Source organism: Erythranthe guttata, chromosome 11 (assembly GCF_056151865.1).
Source record: "Erythranthe guttata isolate IM_541 chromosome 11, IM_541, whole genome shotgun sequence".
Lineage (NCBI taxonomy): Eukaryota > Viridiplantae > Streptophyta > Magnoliopsida > Lamiales > Phrymaceae > Erythranthe > Erythranthe guttata.
This window is the reverse complement of record NC_142543.1, coordinates 13,865,071-13,885,149: the sequence shown is the minus strand read 5'-3', so window position 1 is coordinate 13,885,149 and position 20,079 is coordinate 13,865,071. Positions and strand designations below refer to the sequence as shown.

Genomic DNA, 20,079 nt, shown 5'->3' with positions numbered 1-20,079 from the left:
TAAGGGTGCATTGTAAATGATTTATTGTGTTTTGACGGTGCAAAGTGCTATTATTATTTTTCAAGGGTGCAAAGTGCCAAAAGATTCCATTTCAAGGGTGCAAAGTGGGATTAAGCCGTTGAAGAATGCAGTAGCGCAAGAACAACGAAGAAGCATTACTCGGTTTCTCAAAACTGAAAGCATTTTAAATACATAAATAAATCGATGTTCAAGTGCGTATGCTTTGAATTCGAATACTGTGAATTTGGCAAGTACCCATTCACACCATCACAAAATCGAGTGCTGTAGAAAAGAGGGAACCCACATACCACACACGCAGTAAAAAGAAATGTTGGTAGATAGGGGTGTGCACGGGTCGGTACGGCTCGGTTTTTCCAATAAACCAAACACGTACAGATAATATCGGTTTCTCATAATTTAAAAACCGAATATGTCGTTTTTTTTCGGTTCGGTGTGAATCGGTTTTTCGGTTTTCGGTTAACGGTTTCGGTATCAATTCGGTTTATTTTGGGTTTCGATTTCGTCTATTTGTTCGAACCGGTTCGGCATAAAACCCATATATTTGGACTTTCATTATATTTATTTGAGAATATTAACAAATAACAACCGAAAATTAACTAATAAAAAACACGTCACAACCAAAATTAATTAATAGAAAACGATGTCACATGGAGGCGCTCGAAAGATAGAGGCACGCTAGGGTAAGTATTTATAATATATATCAAAAATACATCATTTTGTATAAATCGGTTCGGTTCGGGAAATCGGTTCGGTAATTTTTAAATTCTCCATACACAAACCGATATTTTCGGTTTTTCAAAAAAAAATTACCGTGTATGCGGTTTTAATTCGGGACGGTACATATCGGCTCGGTTTTTTCGGTTTTCGGTTCGGTTTTTCGGCTCACCCCTATTGGTAGAGGTTGTGTTTATAGACATCGCGCTCACCTTCTCCACCTATTTTGGTTTATGTTGAGGGATATTGTTTTAGAAAAAATGAACGGAGCACAAATGTAATTGTTTTTGTACTTCCCACGGGGAGCACAAATGTAATTTTTGGACCTCGAATTTCTACCCCGCAATGAAAGAAGCCGAAATACTAACACGAACCAAGCCACGGTAAGGAAAATAAAAAATCTTTTTTTAGGGAATGGCTGAAATAAAAATGATACCATTCTTGCGGCAAGAAATCAATTAGCCTGAACATTATCAAGAATGCTCGCCAGGAGAAACGGTTGCAGAGTTGGAATGTTAAAAACCCAAGAACTCATGAGCACTTTAAACCCGAAACTATACATATATATATATATATATATATATATATATATATATATATATATATATATATATATATATATATATATATAGAAGGACAATATTTTTAGCATTGAGCAAAAACACAAGTGACAAATGCAAATTACGACCAGATATGAAACAACGGTGTTTGGCACATGAATTATACTTTGATTTATTACTAACTAGTATACACACTGCATACGACATACCTCTCAACTAAGCACGAGTAAAAAGCCCACGAAGAGGACCAGTTGCAGCACGCTTTCTTCCCTGCATCACATGATAATATCGGTAAGTATTGTTTTTGCACAAAGGCGAATGAATTTTTAGGACGATTAGTCATATATTGCCTTGTACGGACCTTCTCAGTGTTAAATAAGTCATCTGCAATAGCTTCCATCTGTTTCCGTTTTTTCTCCTCTTTCACAGACTCAGCAACGTCTTCATTCCCATATTCAGAATCTCTACGAAAGACGAAACATTGCATTCACATGTATATAGTTTTAAACGCTAATAAGACTAGATTCGAAGAAATGGAGCAGAAAATTGATTCATACCCGTATGGATACTTTGAAAACGGAATAAGATTGCTGAAGCTGTTTCCCGATGGAGTACTCGTCTAATCCAAAATCAAGATCAACAATGCATAACAATTTAATCATCCAAAGGAAAAAAAAAGTTGAAAAAATTAAATAAAATTAAAAATATGTGGGCATGTATAAGAACTAAGTCATCATTTACAGATTTAAACACGGGTTAAATTAATTACCTTCCTGAAAAGTTTGAAGTCTACACATGCACCACTTATTGAAGAAGAACGGCCAGATTGTGGTAATCTGGGCGCTCGAACAATTAGATCTTGGCTGTATATAACATCAATATTCTCGCTTTCAGATGAATGGCCCTTATCCTTTCTCGACACAGTAACTTCGTTTCTGTCATCTGATGAAGTGATGCTGTTGACACTATCAGTCTTGACAGGTTTAAAAGTACTCCGATTAAGAGGTAAAAATCCTTGGCTCTCGTGTTCGCTAGTTTTGAATGCAGCTGTATTCCCTCCAAAACTGTTGTGCTCGGCGGATTCTGAAATATGAACATCTTCCGCTTTGCAATCTTTTCCGGAAGATTCCGTCTCGTGGATTGCTATATTTCTCTCGGATTCAACTTCAGCAGACTCAACTAAGTTCACCACCACAGATTTGTGAGCTGACGTAGCAGTTTCCAATTCTACATCAGAATCTGCCACCACTGTCTCATCTGTCGAACATGAAGACGAGACCAACACTGCAAAAAGGCAATTGTACAAGTACTTAGCTCATAGAAATCTGTCAAACTAGTGCATCACTTAACTTTGTAATAAAGCTGTAGAGTAGCATAAAAAGTACTGCGACCGCAACCAGAGTAGAACAACATACCTTAATGAACTACTCTTGGTAAATTAAGAAATTATAAAAAGACAACGTTCGATTATATATATACATATGCCCTCTCGTGTTTTTAGCAGACGACTTAATCACTCTGTTCCAATTCCTGATAGCTATATGTTTGGTTACAATAATATGTCAATCCTCTATCTCGTGAGAATTGAACGAGAGCAATTAATAGGAACCAAATTTTAGATATACTAGTATAGATGGTCGGAGAGCAATTACCGGGTGATGATGCCATAATTGAAGGATCCAAATGTCCAGAACAAACTGCTGAGATTATATCCGTCTCATTCACCTTAGGCAGAGAATTGAATTTATTCAATATTCTAGTGCTTCTTGTCAATCCAGCTGGCATCACACGCACCAGATTGTCTTCTAAATTCTACAAGGACCGCATGAGGAAAAGTTAATGCAAACGAAAGATAAGTTATCTGTACGAAAGTTCTGATAAGGTGATAACCTTATCAACTCACATCTCCACCAAATTATTACACGCCTAAGTCAGTCATGTTACAAACTACGTAATAAGAATGTGTAACACGTGCATTTATTGATCCAAAATTAACATTTTTTTACAAGTCTAGAGAGTTCTTTGTGCTATGCAACAAGTCAAAACAACCATTTAGAACTGCTGTATGTTACAAGCGATAGGTCTGCAGCAATAGGTGCATTTTATGAGTCATTTAAAAACACGTGCATTAAAGAGAATTTCCATTAGACTAAGAGACAAAACCATTTCCTCATTTGAATATTGTTCCTACTCTCAAGATGTACAATTTCATCGTTCTTCTACATCGTACACTCGTAAAATAGTACAGCTGCATATTTAAGCTTCTCCATGACATAATCTGGTCACTATGACATGCAGTAAAGAGTTTTCATGAATAACAGTCATCAATCAGGTTAGATAAACATGTATTACTGGATTGGCTTTGGAGAAAAGCTTTTTAATATTTTTGTTCAGTCAATAAAGAAAATTCTGGGGCTTTTTAGTACAGACACGCATTTTGCTATACAATTGTGTTATCTGAACGTACCAATGACTTTGTGGATTGCATGAGAAAAATTGCTTATTGTTTTAAAAAAAAATTAATATGGTTTAAAGACGAAGATATAGACGAAAAACAGATATATAACATACGTGGGCACATGGATCCAGAGTTTCAGCATAAACAACTTTTGCACCTCCCGCTTCCAAAAGCAACTGCAACTTTTCCTTAAATTTATACTGCTAGGAAAAAGGAGAAAGGGATAAGAGCGGATGATATTTAAAATGCGAAACTATCATCTAAAAATAACCATAAGTCAAACGTTTCAACAGCGGATATTTTAAAAGTCAATTAGTCAAATGCCCAAAATAGCTCTTATATGGATCTCAATGTACGAGCAATTATAGAATATTGGGACAACAGATATACCATACTATTATCCCTGTCATGTGTACTATATATATATATATGTGTGTGTGTGTGTGTGTGTGTGTGAACACCATAAACTGTACTGTGGTTTTCTATACACTGCTAATTATGTAAATGTAAATGTGCATGTACATACACATGCTAATACAAAATAAGTTTACATACTGTTGCCATGTATTAGAACTTATAAGCAAATGGAACCTGACTGCCATTTGAAAGCATGAAATAGTTGAAGTATGATTGATACCTCGTGTATAGATTCCAACAGAAAAGTGTATCCTTTCAAACAATGTTCTCGAGATTGTTGGTCAGCAACTTTGAGAGATACCCCTTCGAATGTTAAAGTTGGTGCATGCCTAATACAGAAAGGAAAGTACCTCTTAACCACCAGAAAAAGGCAGATGAGAAGTTAAGTCGGGAGGAAGAGTATACTCACGAGAGGGAGCTTGGCATTTCGGTGCAAATAGTTTTTCCTGCAATTAACTGAATACCGTAGTCCAGTAGTTAGTAATTACGTAACACGGGAAAGTCAAATGACTATCGAAGCAGCACGTTATAAATTCCAAAAAGAAAAATATGTGTAAGAAAAAATAGCAGCTTAATTCACAGGAATAAGAAAACAACTTAAAGAAATTGCCACGTAATAAGCCTTGACATTTCAATGTATGTTCTTCACATCATACATAAATTGAACAGAGTCACAGCTAACTTCCAACTGCCATTCCGAATAAAAAACCTATGCCTTCAGTTATAAATATTATTCGCAAATTATCCAAGTACAGTTTGCCGTAATTTACGTGCAATGAGACTTGTCCTGAGTCATTCTAATTATATTTTGAACGTTTGAGGGTGTGCACTTGAGAAGCAGAGCTATCTTATTCGAGTGGAGAATTGTGAGTGCAGAAATACCTCGATCCAGCTAAATCTGACAAGGGGTTTTTTAGCCACTATAGCGTCAATGATGTCATCATTCATAGAGGTGAAGTCATCAATAACCATATGCGTGCATTTTGAAGTCCATGTTTGACTAACACCGGCACCTGCATGCTGAATATATTAAAGATTATCTCAACAACCAAAATCAAATATGACCATTCTATCTCCACACCCTTTACTCCCCTCGACACTCATTCACCCATGTTTAAGATGTACATACATAATATAAAACTAACAGTATCAGTTAACATTAATATGATTTAAAAAAATATATATATATTTAGAAATTATAAGTAAATAAACTTACCAATCGACGACATCTTGTCTTGTAGTTGATTCATCTCTAAAGACTTGGACGGTGCAAAAATTACAAGAGAAACAAAAGAAAACCTGCCATATGAGTAAATTTGTAAAACGTAACATTATTGTATTTATATTAAGATGACTCAAAAAATCAAGTATTTAACTATTTATTTGCCAAAAAGGCCGTTTAAGCAGAGAGTAAAAAATAAATCTGCAAAACAAATCATAAACTAATGGGTGTGTTGTCCCACACACTTAAAATGGGAAGATAATTTCCTAAACACTTAAACTTAACTTATAACTCCATTTAAATGACTACTTTACCCTTGCTTTACACCTACATACAATATAAGCAACTACAAGCATAGTATAGTACAAACTATATCAAAAAGAATGTAGGCCAAATCCCACTAATAGTACCCCATCTTATTATATAGATCCGCTTTAGGTCCCTCATGTCTCCATTGTCTCATTTCATCCCTCAACCCTACAATTCATCTCATTTAGTACTTCGGTGTATAACTTGGTTAACTTTACCGGAATCTTTTATTTAATGGATGGAATGTTCTATTTTTATAATTATTTTTAATAAACAATAAATAAAATAAGAACAATAGAAGAACATATATAATTGAATTAGTTCTTTAAATATTAACATCAAATCATAAGAAATATAAGTAAATTAAAATAAAGAATATATGTAGATGATATATCATAATCACTTGATATGTTCCTAAATGCAACTTATATCAACAAATAAAATCTAAATGATTATTTGTATATTAATAACAATTAATATGTTGTATAATTTTTTAAGTTTTATATTTATAAATTATATTTTTCTTGGTTGTAAATATTATTTTAAATTATAAAATTAATTATTTATTATTTTTTCATAATTTATCAAAAATAATTAACAATGGAACATTCCATCCAATCTTGAAGAGATTCCGTTAAAGTTAACAAATTTATACACAAGGGGACTATAATGAGATGAATTGTAACATTGAGGAATGAAAATGAGACGATAGAGACATAAATATTTAAGGACTAAAGCGGGACTAAATGTTAAGATGAGGGACTATTAGTGAGATACGGCCAAGGATGTGTGTGTGTGTGTGTGTGTGTGTGTGTGTGTGTGTGTGTGTGTGTGTGTGTTTACTAATACTTAATTTATAGCAATCATTATACATTGAACTATCAGTCGATCTATTTTACTTGAAAATAAATATACTTAAATATTTATAATTATTACTTCTAAAATAAGTACGTAAACACAAAAATGTTTTTGAAAAATCTATAAAATTCGTCTTGTATAATTTGTATTTTGTTTGTACATCCTTCCTTTTTAAACACCACATCAACCACCCAGCTGACCACAAAAAATTTCGCCAATGGCAACCCATCCCAGGCGCAAACGACCCACCCCAGACCACAACAGAAGAGCTAAAAAAACCTATCCATTATTAATGTAGGGTAAAATTGCTAAAGGGGGAAAAAGAAAAGAAAAATAACACTGAATTACCTGTATTTTGCGTTTCCAGTTCCAAATGCGACAAGGTCCCCATCGGTCAGAGTTGTCTCTTTATTGGAAAATTCATGAACCTTTTCCTTAGAATCCGTATTCTTGTTAATAAAGGTCCCGTACTTGGAGCAGTCTCTTATCCGAACTTTGGAGGATTTATGTGAAAGTCTCTTTTGTAAATGATCCATGCAAACCATTTCATCTACAATAATTTCTGCATGTACCCTTGACACTCCTTTGTCTTTATTAGTAATTATATCACATCCTACAAAAATATTTTTACATTTAATATAAGACGAAGAAGAACATCGATTACATGTCAGAAGAACAGTAAAAGAAAACGTCAGATGACGGAAGTTAATATCACATTTTATAGCATAGGAAAGGAATAGAGCATGCTCTAAGATGTTTTTTTGGTGCAAAAGTCTCAAATTTATCCACTTTTTGAATACTCGTGCTCTCCAAACAGTTACGTGAATTAGGTTTAACTTTTTCGATCAACCAAAAAATATTATCACTTCAAGAGTGAAGGCGACTCGACAAGTTGAGAGTGAAAGTAACTACACCCAATAATTTATAAATACTAATGCATATAGAGGATAGTAGAATATGAATATCATACTCTTCTGCATACACATCATTACTGTTAAATTTCATAATTAATTTAGTGAATTACGAGAAAAATTAATATAAAAACTTTTATACGAAGGAATATAAATTTCCTCCATATTCTGCTTAGACAAACATGTGATGGGAATCGAGTCTGAGCAATATGGCAGTAGCCAAGATAGATATCAGATTTGTTGCTCGACGAGTTATCGCATGGCATCAAGATCAATATCAAACAATCTGCTCTCTCTGACAGATATTATAACACATAAAAGATTCCCCTTTACGACAAATCTCATATAGCTTCAAATCTCATATAGCTTTAGTAAAATGATGCAAGTGTACGGGTATATGATTTAACAAATAAATCATAAAGAAGAGTACCTTTTCGGCCCACTTTGTATGTTCCTTTGCTGAAGATATAATATTCAAGTTCACCTGCAAAATAAAGAATACTTGAAGCATGAGATGCTCATACCTTCAATCGAAAATATGCAGAGGAACTACAATTGATACGTAAGCCCACATCTGTTATACCATATGACTGAAAATCGGTCTATCACAATAAAGAAACGGGGATATAACATTATAACACTTCATGATTTCGAAAATGAAACCTTCTGAAAAATTCCAATCCGAAAGTACATTCATAAATTTGCCATCATAATTGGACAAATATATATGGTAGAATCTAGTCAAGAAGTAATAGTTATAATAAACGTAACCATGTCAGCCAAAGTGTTATGACTATGGAAGCGAAGAAACTCCTGGTTTAATCAAATGCTAGATCACTCATCCTAACAAATCAGCCAGACAATCAAGCAAACTCTTTGCAAGAGATAAAATGTACTATTAAGGAACTTCAACTTAATCAAATGCTAGATCACTCATCCTAACAAACCAGCCAGACGATTCAAGGAAATTTTTCGTAAGATATAAAATGTACTATAAGGAACTTCAACAGTAGATTTTCTTAACTTCCGCAAAATTCAATGATAAATACTCAACGCACTATTTAGTTATAATGTACAAAGACAATCCGCAGAGAAACAAATTCGATAACCCATCATCGGTAACAGAATGGAGAATAAAAATTATCATAATTAGTGCATTTTATGTCAAAAAAAAAAACAGTTATTTGGGCCAATTGGCCAAATCCCACTTGCACAGTTTTTCTTTGTAATCTATACGTGCTAAAGAAAATTCCCTTTTTTTCCAGTTACGGTTGCACTTTGTCACTCATATACAACATTTTTTTCTCCACGCAGAGGCAAAGTTTTTCATTTGGGCGAGTCATCTAAACAACAATATAGACAAAAATCCCTCGAGAACACACAGGGTTAGGTTGCCGTAGTGGTTGGTGAGGTTCGCCGCCGGAATTTAAAAAAAAAATGGGAACACGCTACTACAGGTATACAAGGTGTTTGTTTAAATTCCCCACTGAAGAACGCAAAATCTTCCGGAATGTAAAATGAATACCTGGAAGTGGATCGACGGGAAAGAGACCCCAAACCATCGGTGCGACGAGCAAACGCCTCCGCTCTGGTTTAGAAAGCGATTCGAGACGAGGGTTCGGTCGATGTTTTTAGCCTTTGGTTCGATCAAAAAACTTGAATCAATTACCCAAGCGAAACATGTTTTTATTCCTTTTCTATTTTTATTTTCGGTAAATTACACCTACACCCCTGAGGTATTCTAAAATAAATTTAAGGTCCTTGTTGTATCGGTAATTACAATCATCCCTGAAACATTGTTAGAAACTCTAATGGGATAATGCATTGGATACGTTATTAAGATAAATTTCTAACAGACTATTAATTTCAGGAAATGGTGAAAAAAATATAGAGATAGGGGATGATTTAAGAAATGTTGGGGGAACCATGTCACCTCGGGAAAAGAATTACATTTGCTCTAGGCTTCTCCAAAAAATTCGAATTTTGTATTTTTTTATTAAATAGTAGGGATAACCAAACGACCCAAATTTTAGAAACTGAAATGATTTGTGCAGGCCAAAATTAAACATTCAGGCACATTTTTTACCATTTTTCAAAAAACAAAAAGTAAAAAAACTCAAAACTCTCTCAACCTTTCGATTTTCTTTCGCAAAGCCCGTGCAAATCGTCAACAGATCGGAGGTAATTTTTACGTTTTTACGATCCTCTTGTTATGTAGATTACGAATCCGGAAAAAAAAAACGAAAAAAATCACACGTTGGCCTGCTCGTGTGAATTTACACGAGCGCATCCACTGTGCTCGTGTAAATCCACACGAGCAGGCATTTTTATTATTTTTTTTTATTTTTTTTAATTGCTCGTGTAAAAACACACGAGTGGTTGCAAAGTGCTCGTGTGAAATCACACGAGCAGTTTGCAACCGCTCGTGTGTTTTTACACGAGCAGATTATTATTAGTTTTTTTTTTTTTTTTTTTTGATTTATAAGATGCTCGTGCAAAAACATGCGAGCATTTCAACAGTGCTCGTGTGAAATCAGATTTCACGAGGACAATTAACTTCGGATATCCATTTCACGAGGAATATTCAACTATCTAATTCTAAGCGCTAGATTGTCACAATTATGTTCAAGTCCACCCTACACAGTTGAATTTAGAGAAGATTAACTGAATTAAACTAAAATATAAAATACAAATAATAATCAAGCAAAAATAAGTAAGTAAATAGCACGAAGATTTATCAAATTAAACGAGCCTAGTATATTATTTTTCCCCTATGTGATTATTGATCATCCAATTCCCTCAATTATGCAAGCAAATAATTCGGATTATTAACCTAAGATGCTAATTTAATCAAAACTCGCTTCCGCGTGTATTACGATTCTATTATCAAGGATTAAATTACTGTATTCCTACGCAATTCAATTAAGAACAAAGCATTAAGCATAAATCTCAATAATAGCTACCTAAGAGGTTAACTATATTCCTATGATAACACAACAAAGGCTTTTCTACAACAGTTCTAATTGTTGAACCGATCTCCCGGTTCATGCATCCAATAATAAAAATAAAGCACATAAAGTGATCAATTTCATGCACTTAATTAATCAAGTAGAAGAAATAGTCCAAAATTAATACTTGCATAAAATCATGGAATTGGGTTCACATCCCACATAGGGTTCGAATAAATACTTAGCTACTCGTAGTTCTTATGATAAACAAAATAAAATTCATAAAAAAAATAAGAAAAACTAAGCTTGAATCTTCGTCGATCTTCGTTCTTTGCGTTTTGTGGTGTAAAATTTCATCGTTGGATCCCATTGAATTATGTTTATATAGTGGTTAAAACTTGATCAAAAGGAAAGAGCTTCCTTGTGCAATTAAAACTTCCGACTGTGCAAAATCGGGGTCTCGGATGGCTGTATGAGTTTTCTGGCCATTCCGAGACGGCCATCTCAATTTTCGTAGCCTATGCTCACTTTCGCATCAAGGGGCGGCCGTCCCAGATTTTAGTACAAAATTGGGCCGGCTGGCCGAAGCTTTTTCTGCACTTGGTCGGTTTTGAATCCGATGTTGACGATGTTTGAGTCTGAATTTTGGATTGTTACGTGAAATACAAATTGTAGCCCTTTAAGTTAGCTTTTCAATGCTGCTTGAATGAGGTGATTTGGAGTTCGTATGAGAAAGATATGCTCGAAATGGTGGACACTGCCAAAGTTGTTGCGAGATTCCTTCTTCTAATTTGATTTACTTCCTTATTTGCAACTTTTTCTTTTTTTAATCATTTTTCCTTCATTGACACGTAAGTCTCGTTTTTCACCTATAAAACACAAAATTAATCAATTAAAGCACAAATATAATTAAATATAAACAAAAGATTCACGTAAAGTAAATGTAATGAGTGCAAAATCTACACTCAACAATTGGTTAATAAAGTTTTGTTTCAACTCATTACTTTATATAGATGTCCAAACTTTGTAAAATATCGGGGTTTCCTTATGCAATTAGAACTCCCAAATTGTGCCTCTGCGTGCCTTCGGAGGATGATCTCATATCAGTGCATTTCTGGGACGGTCGTCGCGCGCTTCTGTTAGATTTCTCCATTTAGGATGATCGTCTAAGAATCAGTAATGATACTAGAACGGCTGTCTCAGGTCATGTTTGGTCTCCGAATTGTTTTCTTACATTCTTGCTTGACTTTGACCGGTTTTTGAGCGTTTCATCAAAGACCAAGTCATTAAGCACCATTATATCGACAAAATCCCACAAAATTCTCGTAAAATGGTATAAATTGAGTGTACAACCCACACTAAGTATACCCCATTAGTACTCAGTTATCTCAGATCTTCATCCTTGTTCTCCTCCTTCCTCTCCATTCATTTATTGCTCTTGTTTATGCTTTTGTTCCCCTCACTTTCGTTTACGATGCAATCACCACCCCCATTAATGAGCTCATAGCCCAAACCGACAAGCATCAATGCTCTAAAACAACCGACACCAAAAATGCTCCTTTTGAAGAAGAACACACTCTTATAGCCAAAATTCACGCTCACAAAAAACATCAATATGAATGCCTTGAAAGTCACAATGCTCAAAGTTTGGAACCCTAAAGGTTGTACTTTCACCAACCAGCTTCACCAAAAAACCATGGCATTCATTTTCGAATCCCCCATTGTCGTCCATAAAATTCAAAACCTCTCTTGGTCCTTTAGAGATTCCCAAGTCATATTAAGGCTATGGCCTCCTGACAAATCGATCTCTAAAATTGACCTTACAAAAATCCCTTTTTGGATCCAAATTTTCAACTTATCTGCTTGCCTTATCAATCCTCAGTCTGCTGAAAAAATCGGTGACAGAACCTCACTCTACCATCCATAAATGAAAAAGATCTTTCCGAGTCAACATCTTTCTTGACACTACCAAACATGTCATTGGCTCTGTTACTCTTGCTCGCCCATGAGGAGCTGATCTCTGGACTGAAATCAACTGAAATCAGGTATGATAGGTTAGTTGAGTTTTTTTTTTTCGTGTGGTTTTTATTGGAAGATATTGCAAATTGTTCCCAATGCATCTATGATCTATGGCTCAAATTTGAAAAACTCCTTATCCCAAACCCCTTCTTTTTTGAGCCTGTCTCTTCTCGGCTAAGAAAAAACAAGATTCTATCGCCAAAACCACTGTAACCTCACCGGAATACTGTTCTCGTGGTGGTAAACCTAAAAATATCCATAAAACCCGGATATCCACAAATAAACTTTCTTTGGAAAACAAAAACCACGTGACAATATCTGACTGATTGACCCATTATTCAGCCATTTATAATATCAACATTTCTGAATCTACTCCCCAAATCATGCATTTTGCAGCTTCTAATAAAATTACATTAAAGGGAGCTGACCCATATGATATCAATGAATATCCTCCGACGCACCAAATCTCCAAACATGCAATCTTGGCCCCGAAATGCCCCCCGATTCCCTAGAGAAATCTTTAAAATAAATAAATTAATCCCCCCCCCCCCCCCTAATTGAATTAGAATAAGTGGGCTTTAACCCTAAACAAGTTCATTAAAATCTGGTAGAAGCCCAAGTGTTGATGGATCTCTCAAAAGATTCTCGGGTGATCTTAATACCCCATTTTCAAAAAAAAAATTAAATTGATATTACCTAATATCCAAACCCTAAACTTAAATTCCAATTTAAATGATGTAAGTCAGTCTCCCCAATTTTTTTTTGCAAACGTCACTCACCCAACTGAGGCTTATATGCTCACTTCAACCAATGGTGATGACTCCTACCCATGCGATATTTCTCACCCCTCAATGGATGTATCCCTCTCAAACTCAATAAGCATTGGTTTTAGGCGAACTTTTTTTCTCCAGAATCGGCCAAGGTCTATGCATGTGTTAAGTGTATATTTTTACACTTTATCGTATCTTTTTATTTGAGCTTTTGGTGTGATTTAACGATAATTGGTGCTTAAAAAGTTTATCTATTGTATTTTAGGTACAAATTGAAGAATTGGAAAAGTTTGGGGTCATACTGCAATTTTGGAGAAAATATGGGCCAAAAGTGAAATAATCAAAAATTTGAAGAATTTGGCATGGGACGGCCGTCCCAGATTTGTTATAGTAATATTACTGTCACTCACAGTAATATTAATTCTTTTGGTTTTTTTTATTCTTACATTTGTTGAACGGTCAACATATTAATATTACTCTATTACACAATAATAATGAGTTTTGTTGTGTTAATATAACTCTGCTAGAGATTAATATAGGAATATTATTGTGTTAAACTGTAGTATAGTTAATTTTACTGTGTTTAACAGTAATATAGTTAATATTATTGTCAATCAAATCAATATAGTTGTTTAAACGGGGGCAAAAAGATGCTAAAGAAAAAAAAAGTCAACGGCGGTGACGGACCAAATTGTCCATAAAAATGTGTTTTGTGTTAAAATTGAATAATTTGTGAAATTTGGGGTCAAATTGAGGTTAGATTAAATTAAATGATGAAATTGAAGTATATTAAAATATGAGTGGCTATTTTAGTCTTTTTCAAACCTCTGGACCATGTGTGCACTTTTTTGTAAGATAGTTTATTATCTTGACCTCTTTATGTTAAGTACCCATTGATGAACTTATTTGTAAAGTGCGATAAAATTAACTGAAGAAATACAGTAAAACTTCGATAAACTAATACCCGATAAATTAATAACCTCGCTTAAATAATAAATTTTCCCGGTCCCGACTCGGGCACAACGTGCTAAATTAATAATTCGCTAAATTTATAAGATAATACACTTTCCAAAATTTTAAGAAACCCCATATAATATATAAATTAATAATGCATAAAAATAATTCTTAAATTACATGGTACAATACATACTTCATATATCTATGAAGGCTAAGTAAAATATAATTTAATTGTCACTTATTTCTTGTTGAAGTTCACATTACCATCAATCTCGTCCCTCACTTTTCTTCATGGTTCGCCGGAACGGCCGTTCCGGAACGGGAACGGTGCCCTCCGTTCCGGAATCCGTAACCAGAACGGTGTTTGCACCGTGACTCGTCGGAACGCCGATAAATCGGTGGGATGGGCGAGACGGAGCCACGGAACGGTCCCGACGCGGGCGGAACGGCACCGGAACGGTGCAATTAAATGATGAAATTGGAGTATATTAAAGTATGAGGGGCTATTTTAGTCTTTTTCAAACATCTGGACCATGTGTGCACTTTTTTGTAAGATAATTTATTATCTTGACCTCTTTATGTATAAGTACCCATTGATGAATTTATTTGTAAAGTGCCATAAAATTAACTGAAGAAATACAGTAAAACTTCGATAAACTAATACCCGATAAATTAATAACCTCGCTTAAATAATAAATTTTCCCGGTCCCGACTCGGGCACAACGGCTAAATTAACAATTCGCTAAATTTGTAAGATAATACACTTTCCAAGATTTTAAGAAGCCCCATATAATATATAAATTAATAATGCATAAAAATAATTCTTAAATTACATGGTACAATACATACTTCATATATTTATGAAGGCTAAGTAAAATATAATTTAATTGTCACTTATTTCTTGTTGAAGTTCACATTACCATCAATCTCGTCCCTCACTTTTCTTCATGGTTCGCCGGAACGGCCGTTCCGGAACGGGAACGGTGCCCTCTGTTTTGGAATCCGTAACCAGAATGGTGTTTGCACCGTGACTCGTCGGAACGCCAAGAAATCGGTGGGATGGGCGAGACGGAGCCACGAACGGCCCCGACGAGGCCGGAACGGCACCGGAACAGGAAAAAAGATTTTGAAAAAAAAAAAAAATTGACTAAAAAAATAAGGAAAAAAAACATAAAAAAAAATAAAAAATAAATAATATGATGGTGGTGGCCACGTTAGATAGTGAAGATTCCCCTGAATCACAGATCTTTGGCCTCACTCTTCAATTATATCCTACACAATTCCAGTTCGGTATTCTACTTGGTATTAATATTGCTTGTATTTTCATAATATTCTTTGTAATATTTATTTTTTAAATTGTAATAATATTTTGCATATTATTGAATTCTAATATTGTTATTAAAAATATATTTGAAATATATTGTATTTTTTTAATAATTTAATTAAAATGTGTCCGTTCCGGCCGCGACGCAGCCGCGACTTTGCAACGGAACTAGAACGGCAGTGTCCGCGACAATGCATTGTTCCGGTCCGGCGCACCATGCTTTTCTTAATATGGTTAGAATTTGTGGTATAGTCAGGGCCGGTCCTATGAATTTGGGGGCCCTAAGCAAGATTGAAAAAATGGGCCTTTTGTAGTTTCAATTTTAGTAAGTTTTTTTTCCTGCCGAACATTAAGATCAACGTAGCTGCCATCGTTAATTTTATTTTGCAAGTTTTTATTAAACTACCAAAACAAAGATAAGATACTACTAACAAATTACATTATCCCTAAAAAAATTACATTAAGTGAAAAAATGTAGGCCGAGAGTAATTTCAGTAAGCAAAAAAAAAAATGTAATAAAAATAAATACATTAATGAAGGAGGATAAAACTCATAAACATTCAATAAAACATATCACTTAAATATTACCCTTCTAGCATTTTTTTGAAGCAAAATCACTAAGAGAGAGCAAGTACTAGGAGGCATTTGCAATTTTCAGAAACTGCATGGCAAGAGAGGGATATTTTCAGATATTACATCTTGACCCCCGTTTTTCGGGTGTTTTCGTCAAAAACTAGGCTGTGGGTGGAGGATAATATTCAGCTTAGTTACTTTGATAATTGCATTTTATGCCCCCCATCTTGGGGCTTTTTTTATAATAGTCTAGGTAGACTAGATAATGATTTTTTATTTCCATTGTAGGAGTACTTTTTTTCCTTGTGTTAGGCCCACAAGGTTTTAACGAGACCCCCGGCATATTTTAAATGGAATAATAAAATCTTTTGGCCAAAAAAACAAAAATAACACCCGAATATCGATCAATTCCAAATATTTTTAGCCCTGGAAAAAGGACAAAAAATATATAATAAAAATCTACACTTGTAAATAAGAGCCCAAATCTAATTTCCTAAAACTTTGATGCAAGACAAATCACACTGCAGGCTGGAAATTGAAATTAATTTACGAAAAACATACCTTTTAATTTTGGGGAAGGGATAAAAAAGTATTACAGTGAGTAGGGCAGATAGATTTTTTAATTTCAGTAAAAGTGTTTTGTGCGTTTCATTCTACTAGGTATACATTCATTATTTATGTTTTGTTTTTTACTTTTCTTTAAGCCTTAAGGGCCCATCAAAATTATAAAAAAATTTATTTAAGTTGGAGGTGGGTGTTGGGTGGCGTGAACTACCAGAGTAAAGCACATAGTTGTTTTATTTTTCATGTAAATTACATATACTATATATATATAACAATTTTTTTTTTTTGGACCTTTTGGAATTGGGGGCCCAAAGCCTTGGCTTCCTTGGCTTCCCATAAGGGCCGGCCCTGGGAATAGTTTTCACATAACTCAACAGAAAATTGTTCAATGTCATATCTGCTTTAAAAACTTCTGTTCATGAAACAGGCTCTATAGTGCACTAAACTAATGGTACAATGAATAATATACTCGTAATTTCATAAATTAATATACTAAAAAATGTATTATTGAAAATCATAATAAAAGTAATTTCATAAATTAATAGGTTATTAATTAATGTATAAATTATAATTATTAATTTATCGATAAGTTAATATTTCACTAAATTAATGGAATTTTGATGGTCCCAACTCTCAACTGTATTAATTTATAGAGGTTTAACTGAACATAAAAAGCGCTTCCCCGGCAGCCTCGATGCTACGGTATTTATCACCGGGTCACCCTTCTGCTGCCACGTGGTTTTAATTTCAGTTTTAATTATTTTTTTAATTTTGTAATTCATTTATTTATTATAAGAAAATCCCACTAATTTAGGTGATACATATTTTCCTTCTCATTATTCCTTTCTATCACGGATTTCCATATTTTCTTCATATCATCTCCATTAACGTCTTTGGAGAATTCATCTGAAGCTATAAAAAGAAAAAAAAAAAAAAAAAAAGGAGACGAATTCATCCCAAGTATATAATTAGATGAACAATAAAAATTTGGGTCTAAGCAATTATCTGCTCCAAAATAACAAGCATATAATTAAACTTTATCTAATTTCGTTTGCTGTAGTAGTATTTTTTTTCCAAACAGGGTAGTATTTGTTATATGACATAAATCAGAATGAAGAAAATTTCATGTGATCCCTCTTTTTCATCTAATTCTATACTTGAAGCTGTAGTTGGAATTTTTATGAAACTAAAAATAATATAGACAATTGGGATTGCAATTTTTTGGTTGAGTTTGAACAATTTCAGACTTTTTTTAGTTCCATTAAAATCCAACACCCTTTTCCAATTGCAAAGATAGATTAATAATATGGATCTGAGGAGAAGTTAATTATTTTTAGGGTTAAATACAAAACCACCCTGTACTGTGAACTTTGTATCATATCTTGTACTACACATAAATACAAAAACTGTCAGCTGGGTCAAATCGGAGGGTGTCTGTGGTGGTGGTGGTTGAGTCAGATAAGGCGGATATGGAGGAGGATGTCGAGTCCTTTTACGACGAATATCTTGCCGCCATTATTGTCGATGAAGGTCTCTCCGCTGAGAAAGAAATCTCACTTTCCGAATCTCAAAAATCTTCTTCCTCTGCCCCTGCTTCAGTAAGAACCGATGCCCCGAAGGTGATTGATGAAATGCCTAATCCAGTACAGCTTCAAAGACACTGGTTTCAGCTCTGCATCCGGCCGGCTTCCGAAGTTGGGAAACCCCAAATACATTTTCATTTGCCGATCAATTCGATTTCAGATCACTGCAAACTGTTCGCACTCCGGAAAACAGCGATTGCTCGTGTGTTATTTATTCTCTTGGTAAAGTTCCTGTTAATACATAGATATCGATGCTTTCTTTGGCTCACGAATCACTGCGTCTGTGTGCGCCTTTTGTTGAATGATATTTTGTTTCTGTTGATTTATTTGATGGGGAAAATAAATAAATTCAAAACTGTGATTTGGTTTACGGTTTCCCGGTGCAAACGCTGGCAAAGTGCGCCAAAATGATACCTGTAATGGTCAATCCGTTTGACAATCGTGCAACGCAACGCACGAATGAAATACTAGTTGCATATATAATATTACGATTTTGTACATGCTACAATTGATGAATAACACTAGTTAGTATATAATATCATCGTAAATTTCCACCTAACTATATATATGTTCTTACAAAATTTGCACGCAAAATATATTATATAATCGAGCACGAATTCCATTGAATATAATATAAAATAAACCCGTCTCTTTGTTCAATTACTACTTGACTAATCTTATAAAACAACCGTTTCGCTCTAAGAAAAAAAATAGAGACTAAGAATTATCGCCCAAAAGAAACGGGTCTACACAAACATGAAGAGTACCCATTATAAGTCCAAAGCTAACGACAAACCCGATAGTCGAGGTAATCAGCGAACCCATAATCTTGCTGCAGAAATATGGCGTTATGCCACATAACGGCGCGCATCCTGCGTATATATTCCCTTGCCTAATCAGTGAGTATGTTTGCCAACCAACTCCAAGGCTTATACCAACTAGGATATTCACAATCTGCCCAACCAATACAATTATTTATCAAATTAATTTTTTTAATGCAATCTAATTTCACAATTAAAAAAAATAAAAATTAAATTAAAGTAAGATGATTTTATAATTACCACATCTAGTACAATGACAGTTTTCCATAGCTGACTTCCAGAAGGTATTGCCATGACTAGACCATTGTATAACCATCCAATGCAGTACACAACAAGACAAAACCTGTCTCGACCCAAAATTGAAATAATTTGAATAAGAACTACAAATTAATAACTATAATAATAAATGGTGTGAGCCAAATTTATTTTTATTAATTAATCCACCCAAAACATAAATTAATGCAAAAAAAAATAAAAAATCATAACTAATATTTTTTCTTTACCTATTTTCTAATTTTATTCTATTTTTTTCGAGGGCACTGCCCCTGAACTCAGGAAATTAGATGCTACATCTAGTTATTTACAATTGGTGGATTTGAATTGTAGATCTACAAATATTTACACACAACCATGTGTATGAGTGCCTAGTAGATAGTTATTTAATCAAATCTACTGTTCGAATCCATCCTGTGTAAATAATCAGACGTGACATTTAACTTCCCGCACCCCAAAAAAAATTTAACTTGGCAACAAATTTCAGAACTCACCACCGGTTATAGTAAAATTGTCTCCAGTAATTTATAATAACTTTAGTAAATGTGATGAATTAAAAAAAAAACATAGAGAGAGAGAGAGAGAGAGAGAGAGAGAGAACTTACAAGAAACCATTCCAATCGATGTATTTGACTTTGACCTTGAAAGAATTTTGAACTTGAACCGTTTGATTGCTTAAAAACATGACAATGGACGCAATCAAGAAAGAGACAACAGCTAGTACTCTCAGTACAATGGTCTTCACTGGTTTTGCCATTGCCCTTAATTACAACTAAC

General features: G+C 34.2%; 2 protein-coding genes across 3 annotated transcripts; both read right to left on the bottom strand.

Annotated features, from left to right (window-relative positions):
- Positions 1–1,364: 1,364 nt before the first annotated feature.
- Positions 1,365–9,146, bottom strand: NBS1 (nijmegen breakage syndrome 1). Of its 2 annotated transcripts, none has more exons than XM_012995999.2 (13): positions 8,996–9,146; positions 7,901–7,954; positions 6,908–7,172; positions 5,387–5,469; positions 5,053–5,183; positions 4,580–4,626; positions 4,391–4,499; positions 3,867–3,953; positions 2,948–3,107; positions 2,065–2,579; positions 1,853–1,914; positions 1,657–1,759; positions 1,365–1,565 (listed from the first exon to the last, which is right to left on the bottom strand). In XM_012995999.2, the coding sequence occupies exons 1-13, from the start codon at positions 9,030–9,032 to the stop codon at positions 1,512–1,514; spliced, it is 1,707 nt and encodes a 568-aa protein (XP_012851453.1). In that variant the 5' UTR covers positions 9,033–9,146; the 3' UTR covers positions 1,365–1,511. The 2 variants fall into 2 exon arrangements, with proteins under 2 accessions (XP_012851453.1, XP_012851452.1); XM_012995998.2 differs by having other exon boundaries at positions 3,867–3,956; positions 8,996–9,143.
- A 9,676-nt stretch (positions 9,147–18,822) lies between these two features.
- On the bottom strand, positions 18,823–20,074 carry LOC105971102 (CASP-like protein 1C1). Its single transcript, XM_012995948.2, has 3 exons — positions 19,908–20,074; positions 19,270–19,372; positions 18,823–19,162 (listed from the first exon to the last, which is right to left on the bottom strand). Exons 1-3 carry the CDS (start codon positions 20,057–20,059, stop codon positions 18,926–18,928), a joined length of 492 nt encoding a protein of 163 aa, XP_012851402.1. The 5' UTR covers positions 20,060–20,074; the 3' UTR covers positions 18,823–18,925.
- Positions 20,075–20,079: the final 5 nt, after the last annotated feature.

What these genes read in the sequence shown, in the direction of transcription:
- NBS1 (XM_012995998.2), bottom strand. Translation starts at nt 9,032, where the DNA reads ATGGTTTGGGGTCTCTTTCCCGTCGATCCACTTCCAG. An exon ending in AGACAAGATGTCGTCGATTG is followed by an intron (nt 5,184 to 5,386) that starts GTAAGTTTATTT and finishes TTCAGCATGCAG; the next exon opens with GTGCCGGTGTTAGTCAAACA. An exon ending in GAAATGCCAAGCTCCCTCTC is followed by an intron (nt 4,500 to 4,579) that starts GTGAGTATACTC and finishes TTTCTGTATTAG; the next exon opens with GCATGCACCAACTTTAACAT.
- LOC105971102 (XM_012995948.2), bottom strand. Translation starts at nt 20,059, where the DNA reads ATGGCAAAACCAGTGAAGACCATTGTACTGAGAGTACTAGCTGTTGTC. An exon ending in ATCGATTGGAATGGTTTCTT is followed by an intron (nt 19,373 to 19,907) that starts GTAAGTTCTCTC and finishes GGGTCGAGACAG; the next exon opens with GTTTTGTCTTGTTGTGTACT. An exon ending in CTGTCATTGTACTAGATGTG is followed by an intron (nt 19,163 to 19,269) that starts GTAATTATAAAA and finishes TTGGTTGGGCAG; the next exon opens with ATTGTGAATATCCTAGTTGG.